General features: G+C 54.1%; 2 protein-coding genes across 2 annotated transcripts; both read right to left on the bottom strand.

Annotated features, from left to right (window-relative positions):
* Positions 1–143: 143 nt before the first annotated feature.
* On the bottom strand, positions 144–18,245 carry COPG1 (COPI coat complex subunit gamma 1). The gene is made up of 24 exons (XM_061362555.1): positions 18,106–18,245; positions 15,245–15,297; positions 14,399–14,479; positions 14,212–14,283; positions 13,806–13,885; positions 12,915–12,990; positions 12,686–12,778; positions 12,282–12,368; positions 11,992–12,149; positions 11,300–11,433; positions 10,518–10,585; positions 9,623–9,811; positions 9,090–9,185; positions 7,528–7,771; positions 7,119–7,194; positions 6,680–6,783; positions 6,449–6,574; positions 5,953–6,021; positions 5,464–5,606; positions 3,996–4,167; positions 2,951–3,048; positions 1,591–1,729; positions 912–1,010; positions 144–427 (listed from the first exon to the last, which is right to left on the bottom strand). The coding sequence occupies exons 1-24, from the start codon at positions 18,140–18,142 to the stop codon at positions 297–299; spliced, it is 2,625 nt and encodes an 874-aa protein (XP_061218539.1). The 5' UTR covers positions 18,143–18,245; the 3' UTR covers positions 144–296.
* A 1,245-nt stretch (positions 18,246–19,490) lies between these two features.
* Positions 19,491–22,071, bottom strand: LOC133217184 (urocortin-3-like). Its single transcript, XM_061362410.1, has 2 exons — positions 21,916–22,071; positions 19,491–20,239 (listed from the first exon to the last, which is right to left on the bottom strand). The coding sequence occupies exons 1-2, from the start codon at positions 22,069–22,071 to the stop codon at positions 19,778–19,780; spliced, it is 618 nt and encodes a 205-aa protein (XP_061218394.1). The 3' UTR covers positions 19,491–19,777.
* Positions 22,072–22,074: the final 3 nt, after the last annotated feature.

Below are 22,074 nucleotides of genomic sequence, written 5' to 3'. Positions count from 1 at the left end.
CAAACCAGGCTGGGATTCTGAGATAAGTTTATCTGAATTACATCAAATGGAGAGGAAGCGGCTGTCACAGCCCAGCCTGGCCTCTCCTCCCAAGCTCGAGGGACTCTCCTATGCCAGGATAAAGCACGCTGTAAAGCCAGAGCTTTAAAAACACCTTTATTTTATAGACAGCCCCAATCCAGCCGCACTGCACAGAACACAAGAGCTGCTGCAGGAAGCGTGGTCCCTGTGCTGCTGCCATAGCCAGAACCGATGCCCACAGGGTTCAGTATGGGGACAGTCGTAGAAGAGGGGCTTTATCCAACCGAGGCCATGATCACATCCACCGGGAGCTCCTCCACGCTGCGGGCAGTGACCTGCATTGTCACTGTGTCCGTCAGGACAAGCCGGGACCGGACCAGGAGGTCATGGCCCCCCCGGAACACACCTGGGAGGGACAGGATGAGCATGAAGGGAGAGCACAGCTCAGGCCTCCCCTGCAAGCCTGAACATGAACACTGCAGTTGTTCCCAACTGCTGATCCCAACAGGGGAGAGCCCTGAGCATCGCTTCCCTCTCTCATCATAGCAGACCTGGGATTCTTCCTGCTGTGAACCTCCTGAAATCCAAGTGTGAAGTGAACTAACCCCAGCTGAGAAGAGACCCAGACTCCCCCCATGACCACCAGTCACTCATCCCAGAGCTCCAATAGCCCTTGATCCAGGCTTACTCCAAACCAGGATGCCACAGATGACACAGACAGCAAATTCCACCTTGCTGGAGCTGATCCCAACCCCTGCTGTATGCTTCCAGAGCCACAACCCACAGCAGGACAAGCTTCCAGATCCCAGCAGGAGCACAGTGGGCTTGCTCAGACGCTGCTGCCTGATTCACTGCACGCAGCTGTGTGACCCCCCCCAGCCTGCACGTACCTGCCAGGTACAGCGTGTGCGAGTTCTTGTTATCCGGCACCTTGTCCGAGCGCTCGCAGGGCTGCATCCCCAGGAACTTCACAATGTTGCTAACAGCCTCTGTGAAGGAAACAGAACAGGCTCCATCCACACCACAGGGACACACAGAACATCCAGAGGTGACCCAAACCCTCCCTGCACCTCTGGGTTCACGCTCCTTGTCTTGAGGGACAGGTAGCATTGGCTGGTATGGCTTCTGGAGGCAAAAGCAGCATTAACCCCCCCCCAGCAGTTCTGTATCTGATGCAGCAAAAGTGCAACAGAAAGATGATGGTGAATGAGTCAGACCAGGGAGGAAGCAGAGCGAAGCTGGGTGCACCTTCCTGCACAGCCTGCTTGCTTCTCTAGAGTGGGTGCAGATGGAAGGAAACATCAGTCTTCAGGAGGATCTCAAAGGCCTCAGGGAAGGTCTGTCTGCCTGGGATGGCAGAGTGCAAGACTCTCTCCTGCCTCCCACAATCCAGCCTCATCCCCATAGGACTCAGAATACTCTTGGGTTTTTGAGGCCTGAGCTAACTTGTTATTACAGTAACTGCAGCTCTGCATTGAACAGCTTGTGAAGGGATCTGCCCCAGCAGCCTCGCTGTGAGAGGCCTGAAGGGAGCCAGAAGGAATCTTAAGAGCTCAGACACCCCCTCACCTTCCAGGGTTTTAATAGCAGACAAAGTAAAGGTCTCTTCCTTTTCATACTCGTCTCCCACTTCATCCCAGGCTGCTCCGAAGTTTGGCTTCAGAACCCGCTGGATGTGATCGGCCACTGTGACCTCCAGGTCCTCGAGCTGGTGGTGGAAGGGGTTCAAGTGAAACATGGCTGTTCTGAGTGGGCTTTAGAGCAGGTGGATGCAGGAGAGGGGCTCCATGCACCAACATGTCAGAGCAAGCCCTGCTTGGCCTGGAATTCCCCAGGTTTACAAAGGCAGTTCCTGTGCTGAGCACAGGCCTTGGCCTGGCATGGATCAAAGTACAGACTAAAGTCCAACACAGAGGGAAAAACCCCAAAAGCTAAGAGACAGCTGCTTGTGCTCACACAGACACAGCGTTTGCTTCCCTGGAATGCACTAAGCTGCTGGTTTGCCCTCCCGGTTTATCCCTTTGTAGGCTGAAGTACAGCGAGGCACTGGCAGATGCCTGCCCTCCTCTAATGCTGGGTGCTGGGCTGCTGAACTGCTGCAGGTACCAAGGGGCTCAGTGCAGAGCGGGCCAGGCACTCCCTGCATTCATCTCAGCAGCCACTGCAGGGCAGGGAGAATCCCCTGGTTCGAGCTGGAAGAGTTTTAAGCATCACTCGAATGCCCTGGTGACTGGTGGGAAGCAAAGAGGGGTTAACCTTGCACATCCCACTGGGAAAACCCTCCCCCTGCTGTGACTCACTGCACAGCAGTGCCTCAGATCAGGCTGCAGCTGCTACAGGAAACACACAGAAAACAGCCCCTGGAGCTAAGAGGCAAGCTGAGGTAGTGCCACAACATTCCTCCCTTTCCCAAGGGTAAGCACCACCCACTGTGAGTCAGTGCCAGGTTCTGACCAAGCACAAGTTCAGCTTCTTCCTTTGTAGTAAACCAGCCCACCTCGGAATGGCAAAGCCTGGAAGAGAGGTGCTTCTGCAGCATCCGTGCTGGAGCAAGGGGGAAAGCCCCATCTTCCCCAGAGCAAGAACAACGATGGCAAACCCTAGTAGCAGGCAAGCCACTAGGAGTCAAGTGTGACACCAGGAGAGCAACTCAAAACTAAAGACGTCCAACAGCCCTTTTCCTCCACAAACCTGACTGTGCAATTGCTGGAGCCCCTAGGGAACATGCAGCCCAACCTGGAGGACACACCATGGCCCCCCAAAACAGGCATCCTGCACAATCAGGATACTCCAAACGAGCAAACCCACATCTACACCCTGGGACAGACCCCACAGACAGCAAGAACCTCTTCACGTGATGCTGCCCACATCGGTGTCAGGGTCACATCACTGCTCGCAGTAGCACTAATTCTAATGACCAGCTCCTTACCACATACTCATCCTCGTAGCCCTCGTCATCGGTCTCACCCGTGTTGGGATCGCAGTCCTTGACAGTGAACTTCATCATGCAGCTGAAGGTACAGGCCACTGCAGGTGGGGAGGCAAAGGCAAAGCTCAGTTACCACCAGATCTGTGCTCCCCTGTGACACAGCAGGGCTGGGAGACTTGGGGAGCTGGGTTCTCCTTATCACCATCAACAGCACAGGCTTAGCCAGTGACTCAGAGAGCACTCCAATGGTTTCTGGCTCTCCAGGACAAGGTATTTATTTGTAATATGAAGGCCAGAAAACAGTGATAAAGACAGGCTCAGGATGGTTGTACAAACCTATAATCCTCAGATTAAGTGCTACTACTGATGAACCTTAGGTTGTGTTGGCAATACTAAACATGTCCTGTCAGTGCCTCCTGGAGAGGCAAGATCCTTACCCAGGGATGGTTGCTGCACCTATGAAATGAAAGCAGCTTGCACTGCACACAGCAGCTGATGAATAGCAAAGAGGAAGCAAGACTTGTCCCCCCGAAGATGGGCCCTGCTGGGTGAGCAGCAGCAACACAGAGGTGAGCACTCCCAAAACACAAACCAAGGAGACCAAAGCACAGGCAAGGCCTGGTTCTGGCCAGTGACAAATGAGAGGATGTTCACTGCAGACAGACATCCCTGGAATTCCAGTGCTCTGAAACACCCCTCTGCTATTCAGAGCCTCTGGGCACCTGCAGCACTTTACAAACACCAGGCTCCCTACACACTCACACAAATAACAAACCAGCCAAAGGACATGCACAGGAGACAGCAGAGATCTGCCAACTCCCACAGCCTGACCTGATAGCACTGCAGCACAAGGGAAGCAGGAGAGGAGAAGGGAGGCCTGACAGCCCCAGGCAGCAGGAGCAGTCATGCTCAGCATCACTCAGGGCTGCACCCACACACAGGCCATAAATATCTGGCTCGGATGCAAGGTAGAGCGTGTGGGGGTGAGCGGCAGGGTACACTTAACTGGGGGATGTCGGGCAAGCAGAGAGGGCAAACTGCTCACCTGCTGTAGGATCCTCCTCAGACAGAGCCACCAGTGTGTAGCAGGTTCCTGGCTGGTTGTACACCAGGGTTTTGGCAGGGACATAGCCAATGACCTCATAGCCCTCAGTAGGCTCCATCTGCACAGTGACATTCTCCAGGATCTGGTCGTTCAGGGTGTTGGTGCAGTCAAACTGAAGAGGGAAGGGGAGAGCAGCAACAGCTTGAAGCTGCTTGCTGTGGTTCTGACACTCAGCTCAGGCAGCGGGAGCATGGTGCCAGCTCCTGAACCCCAGCTCCCTGTCTCAGCAGCACACCTCCCATCAGCGGCTGCTCACAGGGCTCCTGGGCCAGCTTAGTCACAGAGCCACTGACCAACAACTGCTCCTTTAAATGCTTCAGGGGAGAAACTGAAACCATGCAGGGAACCCCAGTGCTCCAGCAAACTTCTTGTTTAAAGGAAACACCACAAAGTAAGCCAATCCAATGAACTATCCAATGCTGCCCTCTGCAACCCAGGCAGGAGCACAGATTCAGCAAGGGTAAAGATGTGTCAGCTTCTGCCTGTTTCCTTTCACCAGCCAGTTGGAGCTTTATCCTTTAAGTGTACTTTGTCCTTTTGCCGGGGATGGTAATTCTCAGGTTAACCCTTTGCTGTATGGCAATGGGTGCTGTGCTGCCTGCATCTGCTCACTTGATGCTACAGGGACACAGCGCCCCACAGCAGACAGGCAGATGATCCTTTGCATGGCTCAAACCAGGGGCAGTTTGAGCAAGTTTCAGCAGCCCGATGGTTTCAGCAAGACTGAACTTGCTGATCAGACTTTGTTCTGGCTGCAGTGACATGTCACTTAACCTCATACAATTGCATCTGGTGGATGGACAACAGAAACAAAGATCGGTCCCTGCGAGGCCTGTGTAAGCAGTTCTGAGCTCTTGAGGAAGGAGCTGGCTAAGGACAAGACCCTGCTGCTCACAGCTGTGCAGGACTCGCTGTGCCTCCATCTCCCCAAGGCCCAGGCAAAGGTGCTGGCACATCACTCCTAACATCTCACATGTAGCAGACAAGGCCAAGAAGCAGCAGCAACTACACAGGCTAAACCAAAACGTAGGAATGAAGAACTTTCCCCTCCACATCCCTTTCTTGGGTGCCCTTTTCAGCCTCTCAGACATAAGTTTCACTCTTTTATGCCCAAAACACATGCTTGGGGGCCACGAGGAAATAACACAGGTCCCCTGCCCAGTGAGAACAGCCCCATCTAGTGCTTGACCTGACTGTACCTGTAAGCATTGCCCAGCCACACACATGCTCCCCACTTCATTTTTCCTGGGGCTCTGCACACTGGATGAGAAGCTAATGACTCCCCCCTCGCAGTGATGGGCTCTGAACACACATATCCCTGAGCTGTTTCTTCCCAGTGGAGCTTTTAGGTAGGCAGACAGGAGCTCGGTGTTGAGCATCTTGCAGTGCACACACCAGAGGCACCCACCTGGAACACCATGTGGCCAACAAAGGTGTGCTTGGTGCAGCGAACCACGTACTCCGTCTCCAGCTCTGTCAGAGCAACGGGCTCTGGAGAAGACTTGAAGAGTGGGCCCAGGCCCCGGAATTCTGGGATGGCCCCCAGTTGCTCTGAAACAGAGGACACAGAAACCATTGCCTTCCCCAACCCACAGGAGGGAGTCAGCAGCTTCAAAGCCTGCGTTAAAGCTGCCAGAGGCTGCTGCAGCAAGGAGCTGTCCATTGAACATCCATAAACCTTCCCCAGGGACTTAAAATAAGGCAGAATTATCCTTTGCCCACATTTACTGCAAGAGAAAGAACACACCTGCAGGCACCCCCACCCCAGGAGCAAACAGTTCATTTAAAGTGGGGACTTTGTGTCACTCTGAAAGGAGCTGGGCAGGATCAGCAGAAGGGGCTGAGGCAGGATCAGCATGAGGGGGCTGAGGCATACAGAGGCCTTGCATCAGTTTACCTTGGAATATTTCTTGCCGTGTTGCTGCCACCTTCTCTGGCTGTTTGACCACAGCAACGGGGGCATTCTCTGAAAAAGAAAACACTTATAATAAGTAACCCCAGAAGATTTGCAAGTGAAGAGCAAGAAGTAACTGAATCAGGAAACAGATCAATGTTTGGAGATGGATTTGGCTGAGGAAAGGAAAAGAGCTCATCTCTCATCTTGCTAGGAACTAGACAGCTACATTTTGCTTCCTAAACCCCTCTGGAACTGCAGCAGCTCCAGAGGAGATTACCAGCTATTACTATTATTAGCAGTTGGACTACACCAAAACATTAATGTGGGAACAACCAGATTTGCTGGCCTCAGTCTTTACAGAAGATGTAATCCCACACCATTCAAACAGGATGGAGCTCAGCAGTTCCCAGTGAGCCCAATGCAGTCTGTTGTCCGAGGGCTGGAGTGCAAGGGAATTATCAGCAGGCTGGACCAGCATCCAGGAACTGCTCCTCACCTGTTCTCTGCTCGATGACAGGAGCTGTTGCCAAAGGAACCGATTTCAAGTCAAAGGGTTTCTCGGAGGGCTCCAGGGTGTACTGGTGCAGAGCCCTCTCCAGGCCAGGGATGGACACTGTCAACCCTGCAGACAGAACACACAGGTCATCAAAAGCACAGCCAGTGCCAGCTCTGTCACCTGTTAAGCAGGGAAGAGGTACAGCCTTGTTCTGAGGAGCTCCTGCATTACCATTCAGGATGTAGCCAGCATTGAGGGCTTTCTGCTTCTGCTCCAGAACATTCAGGTAGAAGGTGGCTCTGTCTCTCACTTCATTGTCATCATCCATCACACACCTGAGGGAAAGTGGAAATCTTCCTTCAGTCCAAGGCAGCAGAGTCCACGTGAATGAATCCAGGTGACTAAGTCACTTCATAGGGCCAGAAAGAACATGCCATAGGAGACAACCACCGATCTACTATCAATTGTATTAGAACAGCAATCATCTGCCACATGTGGTTTCATTCCACTTCGCTGTGCTGAATGCAGCTGTGATCCCATCCCAGGGATGGGATGCACCTTCTAAGATCCAGAGCTGCAAAAGGCTAGACATGCATGGGGATGCTAACAAGCTCTCAAGTGAACAGGGGTTTTCACCCAGGATGCTGAGAAACTCTGAGGTGCAGCTCACCTTTTCAGTAACACCAAGATACTGGGTAACATCTCCTCATTCTGGGCTCCAAACTTGGCCAGGGCACTTACAGCACCTGCAGCACAAGTCATGAAAACAGATTTAGAAAGCAATCAGCTGAAGTCTGCTGGCCTTGAACAAATGCCACATCAGAGATGCCAGCACTGGTAATGCATTACTGTGACTAGGAAGAGGCAGGTGTATCACAGCAAAGTGCCTGCAAACCCTCCCTGTCTGGTTTCAGAGGCACTGCATTTCCCTCCCCACTGTCATCTGCAGGCCACCTCTTCCACCAACACACTGCAGGATCTCTGACTAGAGCAAATCACAGTCCTCAGATCAGAGGATTCACACACTGCATTTTCCAAAGGCCCATCATCGGGCAGACAGCTTCCCATCTGCCTCTTACCTGCCCGCACTTCCTCGTGCTCCAGGACAACCCTGTTGTAGATGAAGCGGATGTATTTGGAGGGGTTGTTGGTTTTGGGCCCTTCCTGCCCCAGGAGGTGCAGGATCCGTGTGGCCAGCACCGTGAACTCGCAGTCCTCAATGAACTCACAGAGGTGAGAGAGGCCAGTCTCCTTGCTCTCCGAGTTCTCCTCGATGATGCTGATGATGCAGTCCACGATGGCTCGCTTGTACTCAAAGCCACCCTAAGGAGCAAGAGGGAACTGCTCAGCTGGAAATCTCAGAAGTGTCTGAGAGACTCTGAACTGGCCAGACAGGAAAGCATTTCCTTCAGTAGGTGCCTCACACTCACTGCTTCTAAGCTGTGTTTGACAGGAGAGGGGCAATGATGCTGCCCCCTTTTCTGACCCCATTTACATCCAGAGATGTATGCAGCTAATATTCAAGCTTTCAGGATGGCTGCAGTGAAGAAAAACAAGAGAGTAAAAGAATCCATCCACCTGACACCTCCTTCAAAACCCTCTGCTGCTACAATCAGTGCACAAAAACAGCCATATGGGAGGAGAAAATAAAACACACCAGACATTTGAGGATGAATCACGAGAGAAATATATTAAGGATCATACCTGCCACTGCAGGACTCAGCAAACAGCCCCATCAGTGTGGGAAGACAGGCAAGCAATCCCAGCCAGGCACAGCCCTACCCTAACCTGTGTTAATGCTCAGTTATCTTCTGATAGTGTTTACCAGTGTCCTTGATACACATCAAGGGATTAAAGTGCACTGTCCTCTGCCAATCGCAGTGCTGGGTATTGGGGGATCTTTCTGGGGCTACTTTGGGTTTTATAAAAGCTTTAAACCAGAATGGTCTGAAGAGAGAAGCCACATTCAGAACGATACCATGCACCCACAGAAAACCTGGGAAAGGAGAATGGTGCATTTGTCACAGGAGCAAACGAGATGCTCCAGTTTGCTCCCAAACAAGAGGCTGGAATTGGCAGAAGTGATGTCAGAGCAGGCAGTGGTGCCAGCTGTGCCCTGGGCATGTCAGCCGGGTTACACACAGCCTCAGCAAACCTCTGCAAAGCTGCCTTTCTGCCATTTATGTCTGACTGAATGCAGAGAATGGTTGTAGGTCATCGTGATCCCTCCACTGCCACAGCACAGAGAACAGAACAAAAGTGCTCCCATGTCATCAATAAATAGGTTGCTTTCAGATCTTTGTGTGCAAGACAAAACTTCTTGGAATTTGCTGTCAAAGTATAAAAGAAAGCTGGTTCAGATGTGGAACAGACAGGGGCTGCCAACAGATCTGCTGCTGCCTGCATTTGCTTTGAGAGCTAATAACCCCCAGGAAATCAAAGAATGAAAACCACAGTACAGCTATGCCTGTGCACAGGACCATGGTGCACAGCTGGCCACTGCTGCTGGTTAGCTGCAAGCCTTTAGAGAGGCTCTTACCAAGTGCTGTGCAGTAAAAGCTGGGCTCTCACAGGGCCCCAGTGCACTCCTGCAGCTCACACACACCAGCAAGGAGCACAAAGCAGTGTCCTGCACACGTACCTCTTCCCGAAGCATAGTGAAGAGGAAGTTCATGAGGACGGCGTGCTTGCGAGGGTACTTCTGACACAGCGCGTTGATGGCCTGCACCACTACCACCTGCAGCAAAGGGGGACAAGGGAAAAGGGATTCTGTCTCACCAGGCAGGAAAAAACAGTTGAATTGTGTCAGTTCTGTGCTGGTCCCCAGCCTGGAAACTATGGTTTTGCCTTTACTTATCCAACAAATACAGTCCCAGGAGGTAAAACCCTAGGGACTGGAAGAGATTGGCTGCTATGCACAGGGCAGCCCCTAGCAAAAACCCATGCAGGAAAGAAGAAGATTTAATTCTCAAAGGGCTCTCCCCAGAAGAGAGCATGGAGCTGGGTGCTGTGTGACCAAGGCATGGCTTAGGCTGATAGCCTCAGATTCTTTCTCCTCACTGCAAACTCTCTGTGGCTCCTGGCAGCAGCTCCATGCAGGTTCCAGGGTACGCAGACATGGACAAGGACTAAGGAGCTTCTTCAGGAATCTGTGTTTCCTTCCTCCTTCCTTACCTTGAACTCATCCGAGATCTCTGACATGAAAGAGGAGATCTGCTTCATGAGCCGGTCGATGCTGCTCTCACTGCCAGTCTTGAGCAGCGTGGTGATGGCCAGGGTGGCAATGCTGCGGTTGGAGTCTGTCACGAGGTTCTCCAGGTCCAGGTTACAGGCAGTGACAGCAGATGGGTGCTTCATGGCCACCTAGAGCAGAGAAGGAAGCATGGAAATCACTCAACAGATGCAAAAGGCCCAGCTGGCAAAACCCATCAAGTCTCTATAGGCTTTCACTCCTTGCTGGAAAATAAATGCTGCAGATGGCACATGAGGCTCATCTCAGAGAAACAACAACTAAGCTGAGGTTAAAGTAGCCAGTTATTTCTTCCTGCAGATCTGCATCTCTTGCTGCAAGAGAAGCAACAGTAATAAACAATCTTTTACTATTTTTAACTTGTTCTCCTCCACAAAAACAGAGCGAGCCTTGCTGTACAGAACAGCTCGGTGGGCGGAAGCACAGCAGTTACAGACACTGACAGTCTGTTTCTTCTTTAGAGCTTATGGGGTCAAAGGAAAAGCTGCAGCACAGACTGCCACGGCACAGGCAAGCAGCAGCACTGAGGTTTGATCCCTGTTTCACAAGGAGCTCCTTCAGCACAGCAAGCTCAGAAGGGAAAGCCGTAACACATAAGACCAGTGACACTCTCAGAGAGACCTGTGACAGTGCTTGCCTTTTTTTGCCCCCTCTCCTTCTGTAAAGTGTTCTTTGAGGCTTTACTCCTCACCAAAAGCAATGAAATGTGAGGCTGCAGCCCAGGGTAGAGGTTATTCCCACAGAATCAGCACAGAATCTTCCCCCCTCTCTCCTGAGTTCTGTATCTCCCTGCACATGGGAACATCTCACAGCTCCTACCTTGTTGAGGGTCCGGACAGCCGCGTACCTCAGTGCTGCTTTGGGGGAGCTGCAGAACAGCTGCAGAACTGCAAGGTGGGAAAACCAATAAAGGCAGATGTTTAGGCAATCCAGTACTGACAAGTGCTCATACCTAAAGCAAGAGCTTCAACAGAGACAGCTGCAAGCACGAGACAACTAGGAGCACGCTTAAGCAGCAACTGGGAATTCACCAGCTTCCTCCCCATTGTCCCCCTTTGCCACATATCCCTGATGATAACTCACTCTTACCCACATCCCTCTATTCCCACAGTGCTGCTGTGCTTTGCAGGATAGCCAACCCCATCACCTTTAATCTTTGATCAATTTGAAACACTGGTCCCCATTCCTATGTTTCTGTCTCAGGCCTGGCCCATGAAGGGCACCCTCCTGGTGCAGAGCTGACACAGCCTCCTCCCTGCCAACAGTCCCAGTTCAGTGAACGTCTGGACTGGACTGAGCTGGGAAGGCAGGATCCCAACACCCTGGCTTCTTGCACAGTTGTACTCAGGGAGATTTATCAGTTAGAATTCAGCCCCGTTTCAAGACCCCTCCAGTAGCCCATACTTGAACACATCAGGCAAATACCTTTACAGGAGCAAAGCTATTCACACACACCACAGGCTCTCAGCAGCAGCATAAAGCAATAAAGGGCTGGACAGCATTACAAGCCTGAAACTACACAGGGTCCTTGTTTTCTGGGGCAATCTGAAAGTGTCACCACTGCAGGCTCACAGCCCCCTCACCTTGAGGGCCACATTTACCTGAAACAGCCGGAGCCAGCTCTTTGGCTGTGCAGTTGGGCAGGTTCACGATGGCAGATGCAGCTTCATAGACCACCATCTCGTGCTTGTTCCTCAGGCAGCTCTCGATGAAATCAAACAGGGGGCTGTCACGGCTAGGGGACAAAAACCCCACAAGAATGAGTTAAACCAAAGGTGCTAACAGAAATAAGGAGCCCAGCAGCAAACAGGCAGGTCCCAGAGGCTGTGGGAAGGTAAAAGTAACCCCAAATCCACTATCCCTGGATTTTGCAGTGGGCATTGTACCACACTTGGAGCATGCTCGGGCTGGAAATCAGGCTGCCTTCAGAGAAGGCACCCTCTGCCTTGAAGGCTGAATGGGATCTCCCTCATCCCTCACACACCACAAGTCTTATCCTGCAGGAAGCCATGCTGCATATATGGCAGCCAAACAAAATGAGATAGGATATCTCACTAAAGAACAGCTATGCAAAACAGTCCAAACTAAGAAAGTATCCAGTGTGCAAGAATAGAGACGAGACTCACAGAAGCCATCTCACAACTACCACGAAAGCATCCTTCATAATAACAGAGTAGAAGCTGCATGCTGATCTTCAAAGACAGAAATAACTGCCCCGATGAGATGGCAACTGAGCCCGCAAGAGGAGATGGAAGCACGACCTGAGGAAACGCTGCCAGCAAAGCCCCCTCACCTGCCAGCCTCCTCCTCCAGCAGCTTGCTGGCTATTCGAATCATCATGCAGTAGGCAAAGGGTGACTTGAGGCCATGGCGTGTGAACTTGCTGAGCATCTTGTTGACGGCCAGGCGGTCGTTCTTGCGCACGTGGTACAGCAAGCCCAGAGCGTGGTACTGCACAGGGAAAGAGACTGTCACAACCCCACGGTGTGCTCTGCCCCCTTCATCCTCTGCTGCACAGGCTGGCAGTTTGCTCTGCTCCCATCTGCTGCTTGCTATTCCCTGTGTTGGTGAAGGGTTTCCTACCTGCACCATGATGTTGTCACTGGAAGCTGCCTCCTGAGCCTCATTCACCCAGCGTTTCACCACATCATAACTGGTCTTCAGCAGGTGCTGGTGGGAGACAAAGCAAACAGACAACCCATGGCAGGATGGAGGAAGCGTTGGGAATCGCAGCTCATGGTAAGAAGCAATGAGCCTTTCCCCATCAGGGGCACCTTACAGAAGAGTGAGGGATCAGCATGCAGAGACCCAACCATTATGGCTCAAGAGGCTCATAATCTCCCACAAAGTCAGTGCCAGTCCCTCAGTTCACAAAGAGAGGAGCAGCAGCAGTGACACCCTGAAACTCCCAACACCTCCAGTCCCATCACAGCCAAACACTTCCCAGCCTGAGTATCCCTGTGGCCCACTCTGCAGGGATTACATACCAGGGAGGACACCAGAGCAGAGCTGGACACGCTCGGCACTTTGTCCACGATGGCCTGCTTCATGTAGCGCTCGATGGCCTGCAACATGGTGCTCTGCAGGGAGAGGGAAAGCCATTGGGAGGGTGAACGGGGAGATGCACAGGCATGAAAAGCAGAGTGGGAGGTGGAATGGGGGGGAAGTAGGGAAAGTGAAGGGCCCAGGGCTGCCCAAGGGAACAGCAGCACTTACATCAGTGATCTGACAGAGGGCTCTCACAGCAGGGCCGCGGTAGTTGTCATCCTTCCCAGTCATGTCTTTGGTTAGGCTGGTTGGAAACAGGAAGCTCTCAGAGCTGTGCTCCTGAGCAGAGCTCACACAGTGCACACAGAGCAGCAGGCAGCCAGCACCACAGCTCAGTGCCAAACAGGTGGCTCAGGAAGGAGGAAAAGCCAGCACTCGGGTTCCAAACCCAGCAGCAGGCTGTGTGGGCTCCTGAGCACCAAGCAAAGCCAGAGCGCACACACACACACAGATACCACTGAGGCATTTGCCTGCATTACTGAAGGCTCATTTCTGCCCTTTCCCCAGGGTTCTGGTCAGTGTGAGACCATCTGTGAAGGGATGGGAGTTCATCACATCACAGCACTTGGCTCACACCCTCAGGCTCCTCTCTCCCCACACCAGCGTTTCAGTGGGATGATCAGCAATTCAGGAACGACTCCCAGGTGAAGCTGCACCCAGTGCTGCTCGAGGAGCAGTAAACCCTTGTCTAGCTGCAGAAAGCCTTGGGATTTCTGCCAGACATCTACTAAAAGCTTCAAGGCATCCAGACAGGGAAGTAGGAGTTAATGAAACAGCCTTTGGCAAAGGGGACAAACCATCAGTGCTGCCATACCATGCAACCAAAAGAGACTATCCAAACACCCATGGGCATGGGATGTGGGGACACAGCACAGTTCACATGCATCACTAGGAGCTCAGTGTTTGTACTTTAATGGCCTCTTTTAAAGGAAAATGCGTCACCAAGGGCATTCCCTGTTCTCACCCTGCTTAGGGACCAGTTATCTGCAAGAGGCTGGACAGGCACTACTGGAGGGCAGGGCACGTGAATATGATGGTAAGAAAAGTGAAGTGACTTACCTGCTGGTAACAATGATCACATCTTCTGCAATCGAAGACATCTCTTTGATAGTCAGGTAACACATCCTGCGAAGAGTTGGCTGACAAGGAAAGAGGGAAGACAGACATCAGGTGGGAGGATCCCAGATAGGAAGGGATCTCAGTTTTCCCTGCTTCCATCATTTACTGTGAAGATCAAGAAGAACCCAATATTATCAAAGAGCCCCAGTGCCAGTGTGTAAAACATGTGCAAGCCCCATATTGATTAACAAAACACCTCGTCCTCATTCTACCCTTCCCACCCAGATCAGGCAGCTCCAGGCAGGATGGAAATGTCAATTGCATGAACACACACATCTCCAGGCTGAAAAACACTGTTGACAGCTTGTCCCATAAGGCAAATACAGCAGAAAACAAGCAGACTTACATCATTAGACTGGAACAGCTTGGTCATAGCAAAGAAGGATTCTGTAGCTTCCATGACACCAAGGTGCTCCCCCTAGAAGATGTTTGGAACAAAGGAAGGAAATCCCAGTTATCATAACCAGCTTTGGGCCTGCTGCATTTGCCTCTATAGGTGCAGATTCTATAGGTCTGGATTCTCTCTCCCTTACCTGGTTTATGAGATACAGGATCTTGGTAAGGATATGAGCACATTTTCGTGGGTTTATGGGAGTCTCATTAAACACTCGTGCCTGGAAACAAAACACAGACAAGGCTGCTGGCACCAATACCCCTAGCAAACACCATCCTGTCTGGTCTTGGCCACTGATACAAACAACACAAGGTATGGCAAGATCCTTACTGACTTTGGATCAGATTCTCCTTAATTCCTGCTAAACAGCTGTGTCTACAGCCTGGCATTGCAAATCCAAGTGCAATTAAGGTTTAAAGGCCAGATCCTCATCACACTTGCCCTCCCACCAGTCTGGCCTGTGTGCTAGCTCTGGCTGTGTGAAAGATGCACATGAACCCTGTGAGGCTGACGGGAACCAGCACCATTCACAACATCACAAGCAAAGAGACAACACAAACAGCAGGGGCTGGGGACTGAGAAGTTCATCTGCTGTTGAGCAGAAAGGCAATTCAGAGCAGATCCACAGATGACTCAGTAACCACTCACACCTTACTCCTTAACTTTGTCACCTACAAGACACTTGGGGTATCAATCAATTGGGGTATCAAGGCCAATTTGCCAACTTTGCTGGTTTAGGGTGAGCTTTCCCAGGTAAGTTTATTAATTTCATCACCAGTTATAGCTCACTGTCTCTAATCTGTTAGAGACCATTCCTGCCTTCTCCCTTCCCTCCAACAATAAAACCAGAACAAATGGGAGCACTGCCCGTTTCTTTCAGCAGGACTGTAACAAACCCCTTCCCTTGCTGAAGCCCTCCAGTGGCTGACTCAAAAGGAGAGACTCCATCCACAAAGGAGTGCACAGAGGAGATCTGCAGGTTTACCTCTTGCAGCACTGCACTCTTCTCCAGGTGCTGGAACGGGTTGGAGCCCCCACCTGCAAAACAGAGGGAGTAAAGCTCTTTCCAGAGATAGTGCTATGGGAAAGCAACTTTCTAACCATGCCCATGCTTTAGAAACAGAGCGAGCATTTGGGGATAACTTTCTTCATGAACACCAAGCAACCAGAGCTCCCTCTTCAAAGTCCTATTCATTGCATGTCATAGCAGTTAGGGGAGGCAGAGTAGACAGGACATTCTTTGATTGCCTTCCCCTGATAGCCATGAACCTGGTAGACTGATCAGCTGTAGAGTAACTGCTCCACTGCTATCCCCAAAGACCTATGTGCAGCCCAGGGCTGGGAGCTCACTGATATTAGAGCATCAGTAAGGCCTAGAAACAAAAGCTCAGCAAGGAGAGGCATCACTTGCCAGACTGTCAAGTCAAGAGGGCTTTAGCCCTCCCTTACAGACCAACCAGGAAGCCACTGGTAAAGTATTGTTGGCGCTATCTCTAATGAGGAGAACAAGAGAATGGACCAGTGAGCCTGGGCCCAGAGTAACTTCCATTGTTCCACTTAACAAATGCTATTAAATAATTAACCCCCTCACAAATTAAGGATGAGATAATCAGAGGGGAAAGCACTATCACCCTGCATGGTTTCTATTAGCTTGGCTCCTAACCCTCTCGAGCTGTAGGCTTTCAGAAGCTGGCAGTTATGGATAAGCAGATTTCAATTAGTACCTATGTTCCCCCTGGCCCTGGGACAAAATGCAGTGATTTCCAGCACTGGTCCTGCTTGAGAACAAGCCTGATCTGCTGGAGACCAAAGACACAGCTCCTGGGCCCAGCACTGACCTGACCCAGGCCTGAAGCACCCTACACTGGTGCCAGGAGGCTTTGCATGAGTGAAGCTTACACTTGAAGACAACAAGTCTGCACTGGGGCTCCTTCCCAGATCATAAACTGCCCTCCTCTGGCCCAGGAGAAGTCTGCAAATGCAGCCGGGAGCTGAACGAAACAGACACTTAGGTGGGGTTGAGGAAAGAAGAAAACAAGGGGAAGGACTAAACCAAGGTCTCTGGTGTGAATATGAGCCAGTTCTAGCAGAAACACGTGAACATGTTCCCAAAACCTGCCCAGCACGTCTACAATCCCTAAATCAGGCATGAGCAACAGAGCATCACCTCATCATCTGTCATAGCACTGAGGAGCATCGAAATCGACTGCACTTCTCGGTCCTCACAAGCATCCTGTGTCAGAGCACTCCTCCATCAGAGGAGGAGGAAGATGCTGGGAAGCAGAGGCTGGGTGCAGTCACCTCGTACCAAGTGATTAACAACAACCTGGAACAGCCACGGACCACGCAAGGGCCTGGGAGCAATTGTGTGCCCAAAATAACATCTCCGAGTGCATTGCTGAAAGCCAGTGGAAGCAGCTCATCCATGGCTACATAAAGCAGATATGGAGAGCAAAGACACAAGAGCCAGTTAAGCGGGCATTCAACTCAACAGGAAGCCAGTCCTGTTAACCCTCACATGGAATGAACAGGGATACAAAGCCTGTAAATTAGGGGATGACACGCTCCATCTAACATCAAGAATGACTAGCACTCAGGCTGTATGTTTTGGACATACACACACACCCCGGAGAAAGGCAAGCACAGTAAATGCCAAGAATCTTCATCTGAAACAGCAGAAATAGGATGAGAAGTAAATCCCAGCAGCCCAGCCTGGTCTGGGTTGGAGGGGACCTTAAAGCTCCTCCAGTTCCAACCCCCTGCCAACACCTTCCACTCGAGCAGCTTGCTCAACAAAATGCAACAGCAAACTAAAGCACGGAAGCTGCAGCAGCAGGAGGAGAGCTCTGTGAGCGCTTAGTATGAACAAAATCAACAAGGGTCAGCACCATCAGACAAGGAAGTGCATCTCCTGCCAGCCTTGTGCACAGGCAATGCCAGTACCTTGAAGCATGTGGCAGGTACAGATGGGTACAATCCCAAAACAAAAGCCAAGCACAATTCCCCTCCAACAGCCGCCCCACTAAATTCTCCACTTACAAGACTGACCGAAGGCTCTGGACAAAGGGAAGCAATGGCAAAGCATTCAGTGCTCATGCAAATCAACAGCAAGCTCGGTCCCATGGAACAACCACTGGATTTACACTGAACCTGTCTGCTCAGGAGGCACTGCTCTGTCGCACAGAACAAGGAGTGCAGACGGCTTCACAGGGAGAGGAAAACAGCATCAGGCACAAGACAACACTGCGCTATCTAGCCTCGACTCTGCCTGAATTACACACCCCATGGAACATCAGCCTCTCCTTACTACTCAAGCCTGAAGCTTTGAAAGGTCAAGCATCCTCTCTGTGTGTCCTCATTGCTCTCAGCCCCATCGGCTCCACTGAAGGCAGCAATTATCCTGTGTGTGCCAGAAACACAAACCAGATTCTACTCTGCCTCAGCGCCTGGTCTGTGAGCTGGGTAACTGCAAACAGGGCCAGAACACCCCACGAGGCGTCCCGGGCTCCACACTGGAGGACGCAGCAGGTAACCTCGGTGTGCTGTGCACTGCGGCTGGCCTAGCCTCCGGCTGCAGCAGCGGGAGCACGGCAGCAGCCCCCCACTGCCACAGAGGTCTCCCCTCGCAGCACCCCCGTTGCCGCAGGGGTCTCTCCTCTCAGGCCCCCGTTGCCGCAGAGGCCTCCCCTCACAGGCCCCCGTTGCCTCAGAAGCCTCCCCTCACAGGCCCCCGTTGCCTCAGAGGCCTCCCCTCACAGGCCCCCGTTGCCTCAGAGGCCTCCCCTCACAGGCCCCCGTTGCCGCACGGATCTCCCGTCCCAGCCCGGCTCCCCCGCGCCCCCTCACCCGACTCCTCGTCCTTCTTGTCGAACTTCTTCAGCATGGTGATGCCTGTGATGCCGTTGATGCCGCCACTCCCGCCCCGTGGCACCCGCGGTACCGGTACCGGAGCCGCTGCCGCCACCCGCCCCGCCCCTTCCTGCCAACCTGTCACCGGAGCCGCACTGCGCAGCCGCGGCACCTCCCCCAGGACGTAGCTCCGGGAGAGCCTCGGGGAGCCACTGATAGGAGGAGGGGGCGGGGCCGATTGGGAACGGCGCGGTCTGATTGGCGGAGAGGCGGGGATGGGGCTAGGGGGAGCGCCGGGATTGGTGGGGTCAGGGGTACTGGGACACACTGGTAGCAGGGATAAACCGGTACCGGGATATACTGGTACCGGGATGCACGCGTACCAGGACACACCGGAGGAGATACAGCATAGGGGTCGTCACACTGGGACTGGGAGGGGACACTGGGATCCCTGGAGAGGAGTTGGGCAGGGTAAGGGAAGGAGAGCACCGAGGGAGACAATGGGGCCCCAAGGGACTCCCTGGGGCTCAACGAGGGGAGATGGGGCAGTGAGCAGGACACGGGAAGGGGGGATCCTGGCAGGGGCTCAGTGCTCCGGGGGACAAGGGGGTGCAGTGGGGAGAACCCCTCCTCGGCACGGGCATTGGTGCCCTGGAGCGTCCCTGCTGTGACACACCGGTGCTGGCCGCTCCTCCTGTCCCCGCTGCCACCGGCACTCACAGAGCCGGGGTCCAGCGCTGCCCGGGCACCTCCCATGCCCCAGAGCAGGCAGGAAGGCCAAGGACCCCTCACCCATCGCACCACCTCACCCCAGCCCGCCCGTGTCCGGCACATCCCCTCACCCGCTACCACAACACCGGGTGTGGGGGCACCCCACCTGCTCCCGCCCCCTTCCCAAAGCCAGTGCCGGCTCCGAGGCGCTGCACTCACCCTGCAGCGGGTACTCCCCGAAGAGCATGGCCGTATCCCACCGCGTCCGCAGCCCCGGCCCCGTTCGCACCTCGCTGTACTTTGCACGGGGGCCACTCCCGCTGCCCTTATCAACCAGCACCGGTGAAGACGGTGACGCCGGCAGCACAACACCGTGTCCAGGCCAGGTTGGACACAGGGGCTTGGAGCAAGCTGCTCCAGTGGAAGGTGCCCCTGCCCGTGGCAGGGGTTGGAGCTGGAGGAGCTTTAAGGTCCCTTCCAACACAAACCAGTCTGGGATTCTATGACTCCATAAACCACAACAAGTCGTGTTTGATGCCACCTTTAATTGTGCACATTCACCAGCTCCAGTGCCAGGGCTCATGGAGGATGTTGTGTGCTGCAGCCACCCAGGGAGAGGCGGGATGTGGGAAACCTGCCCGTCTGGATGTGCCCCTTGGAGACACCCCAGTGCCGGGTGAGCAGGGATCCAGGCACAGGATCCCGGTGGCACCTGGGTCTGGACCCAGCTGTGCTCAGAGAAGGCAAACCTGGCTGTACTTGCTCTGGCGGTGCCGAGGTGACAGTCATTAAACCAAGCCCTGCCAGCGGCTGTTGCTTGTGCCATGGGCACCGGGTCCAAGGGGATGAGGTGCTGTGCCTGCAGCTCCCTGCAGGAATAACGATGGCACCCCAATGGCACCCCTCTGTCCATGGCCCCCATCAGCCCTGCTGCCAGCTTCATCCCTGACCATGCAGGTCACCTCCTGCGCCCAAGCCGGGCCATCAGCTCGGCGTTGGCGGCTGCCTTGGCCTGCAGCTCCTTCTCTCTGGCCAGCTCGAGCAGGGTGCTCAGTACGTGAGTGGGGACATCCAGTGACAGAGTCACCTTCCTGCCCTTCTTCCCGGGAGCAGGTCTCTTGGCAGCTGGGCTCATCGGCCAGGGCAATGCTTGTCTCTCCGTCCCCTTTAGCGGCAGTGGGCTGGCTTTGTCCGGATGAGCCTCTTCCACACAGCCATGCTCACCCCTCCTCGTTTTGGGGAGACCCGGCAGCAGCCCTTTAGCACTGATGGTCTCCTGCCCCATCACCTTGGCTCCATCCCCAGCTCCGGAGGCCGGTGGGAGATGCTGGTGACTCAGCCCCTTCCAAGCTCTTGCTGGCACCCCAAGGACCACCAGGAAGGTGAGCAGCATCCTGCAGCGCAGCAGCACGAGCAGAGCCTGCGGGGAGCACACAGGGGGTGCTGAGCATCACCCCAGGCAGCTGCCCATGCCCAGCGCTGGGGGTGCCTTCAGTTTTCCACCCTGATTTTAACCTTTCAGCAAGGGTAGGGTAGCTCTGGGGAGGCTGAAGGGGACTTGGGAAGCAAATGAGCTGGGGGTCCCTGTCCTTCCCTGCAGCCCCGGGCTGTCCCCTCCGTTTCACCCCTTCCATCCCTTTGCCACCAGCAGAAACAGCGCTCCGGGGAGGCGGGGGATGGCTCCATGGCGACCGCGGGTGCTCCCAGCCCTGCCCTGCCCTTTGGCCCGGGAAGGGTGACGTGTGGGGCTGCCCTCCTCCCACAGCTTCCCCAGCAGATGCCATCCCCGCGCTCTCTGGGGCAAAAACCACCCCCCTAGGGGAGACATGAGCCGCTTGGCCCGGAACATGCAGTGGGTGGGTGGCAGCAGGGTGACAAGGGCACAAGTCTGTCCGTGAGCCTGAGTGGTGCTGAGCCTCAGCATCTTCCTCCACCCTATCCCCATCCCGGGCCCAGGGGACCCCGGGGGTTTGCAGGGTGCTGTGCCATGGGTTGGGGGTCAGAGCGGGTGCAGGGGCATTGCCGCACAAATCCTACCCTATGGTGGCTTCCCCCTAACCCTGAATCCCCTGGAATTTGAGGGTTGGAACTAGATGATCTTAAGGTCCTTTCCAACCCTGACTATTCTAGGATTCTCGGATTGTAATCAGTCACCTGGAGGGGTTTGCCAGCTGAAGGAAGGCAGTAAAAAGCATCCAACCTCCCGCACCCCATCTCTAGGGTAAAACTCTTTGGAAGGTTCTGGAAGGGGTGGCTGGAGTGGGTTTAATTCACTGGAAATCAGGTGATTGTTGGAAAAAGCAGAATAAAGCATCCCCCCCCCCGCACCCCATTTCCCAGGTCCTCATCCCCCAGAACCTCCCCAAAGGAAGCTGCACCTCACCATTTCCAGTGGGTCCTCGTCCCCTGCTGCTCAAGCAGCTCCCAGGGTGGGTACCAGGATTTGCCCCACTCCCCACCAAGCCCTGGCTCTTATCCTGCTCCAGCTCCACCCGCAAGGGGTGACGGGGACACACCATGGGTACCCGGGGGGGTGGAACAGACACAACGTTATTAATACACTTTGCCTAATAGGGGGTGAAATCATCCCGGCCGTGGGTGGGTGGGTGCCCCTTGCAGATCCATCAGCGCATGGGGGGGGGATTCCGGGAACCTGGGGTGGACCAGGGGTCATTGTTTAACGTCTGACTCCATCCAACCAAGCCTTCCCACTCTTTCCAGCCTCGGGTGAGCACGTAAGGGAGCAGAAGGCACAGAACCTGTCCCCCCAGCTGCAGCCGAGGTGCTGGTGGCATTGCCAGTCCCCGCTGTTGTGCCAAATGAGGATCCCAGGTGTCTCCCGGTGATGCCATGGCTAGATGGGGACATACCAGGAGCCATCACCTCCGTGCTGTGCCAGCCCTGGAGCACACAGTGGGTGAGGTGAGTTGGGTGCTCAGCCCGCAGTGCTGCCCAGCACACAGTGTTAGGGGGGCCGGGGTCAGGCTGCTGGGGGTCCTGCCCTCCCCATGGCCACAGGGTGACCAATCCCAGCCCAGCCTCCAGTGGTGGCAGCAGAGACAGTGCCAGCTCTGTCCCTGTGCCAGGACCTCCCACCCAGCAGCCAGAATTAGCTGCGGGCGCTGATTCATCCCGCAGCACAGCAGCCCCACGTGCCAGCACGTCATGGCCCGGCCGGGGGGTCACGGCCTCATCTGCGTCACCCGGGCATGGGGACAGGGCACTGGGGTGCCCGGGGAGCAGGGACTCCATCCC

This window comes from Neopsephotus bourkii, unplaced genomic scaffold, assembly GCF_033783945.1.
Source record: "Neopsephotus bourkii isolate Nb327-2 ecotype Australia unplaced genomic scaffold, CSIRO-AGI_Nbou_v1 NB_1120, whole genome shotgun sequence".
Classification (NCBI taxonomy): Eukaryota; Metazoa; Chordata; class Aves; order Psittaciformes; family Psittacidae; genus Neopsephotus; species Neopsephotus bourkii.
This window is presented reverse-complemented; position numbering and strand designations above follow the sequence as displayed.

Bases quoted from the DNA above. Each gene is read 5' to 3' on its own strand.
- LOC133217184 (XM_061362410.1), bottom strand. From the start codon at position 22,071: ATGGAGTCCCTGCTCCCCGGGCACCCCAGTGCCCTGTCCCCATGCCCG. The intron at 20,240-21,915 runs GTGGGAGGTCCT...TGCTCCCCGCAG, and splicing joins CAGCTAATTCTGGCTGCTGG to GCTCTGCTCGTGCTGCTGCG.
- COPG1 (XM_061362555.1), bottom strand. From the start codon at position 18,142: ATGCTGAAGAAGTTCGACAAGAAGGACGAGGAGTCGG. The intron at 14,480-15,244 runs GTAAACCTGCAG...TTTTGTTTCCAG, and splicing joins AGAGTGCAGTGCTGCAAGAG to GCACGAGTGTTTAATGAGAC. The intron at 9,812-10,517 runs GTAGGAGCTGTG...TCTCTGCTCTAG, and splicing joins CTGTCCGGACCCTCAACAAG to GTGGCCATGAAGCACCCATC.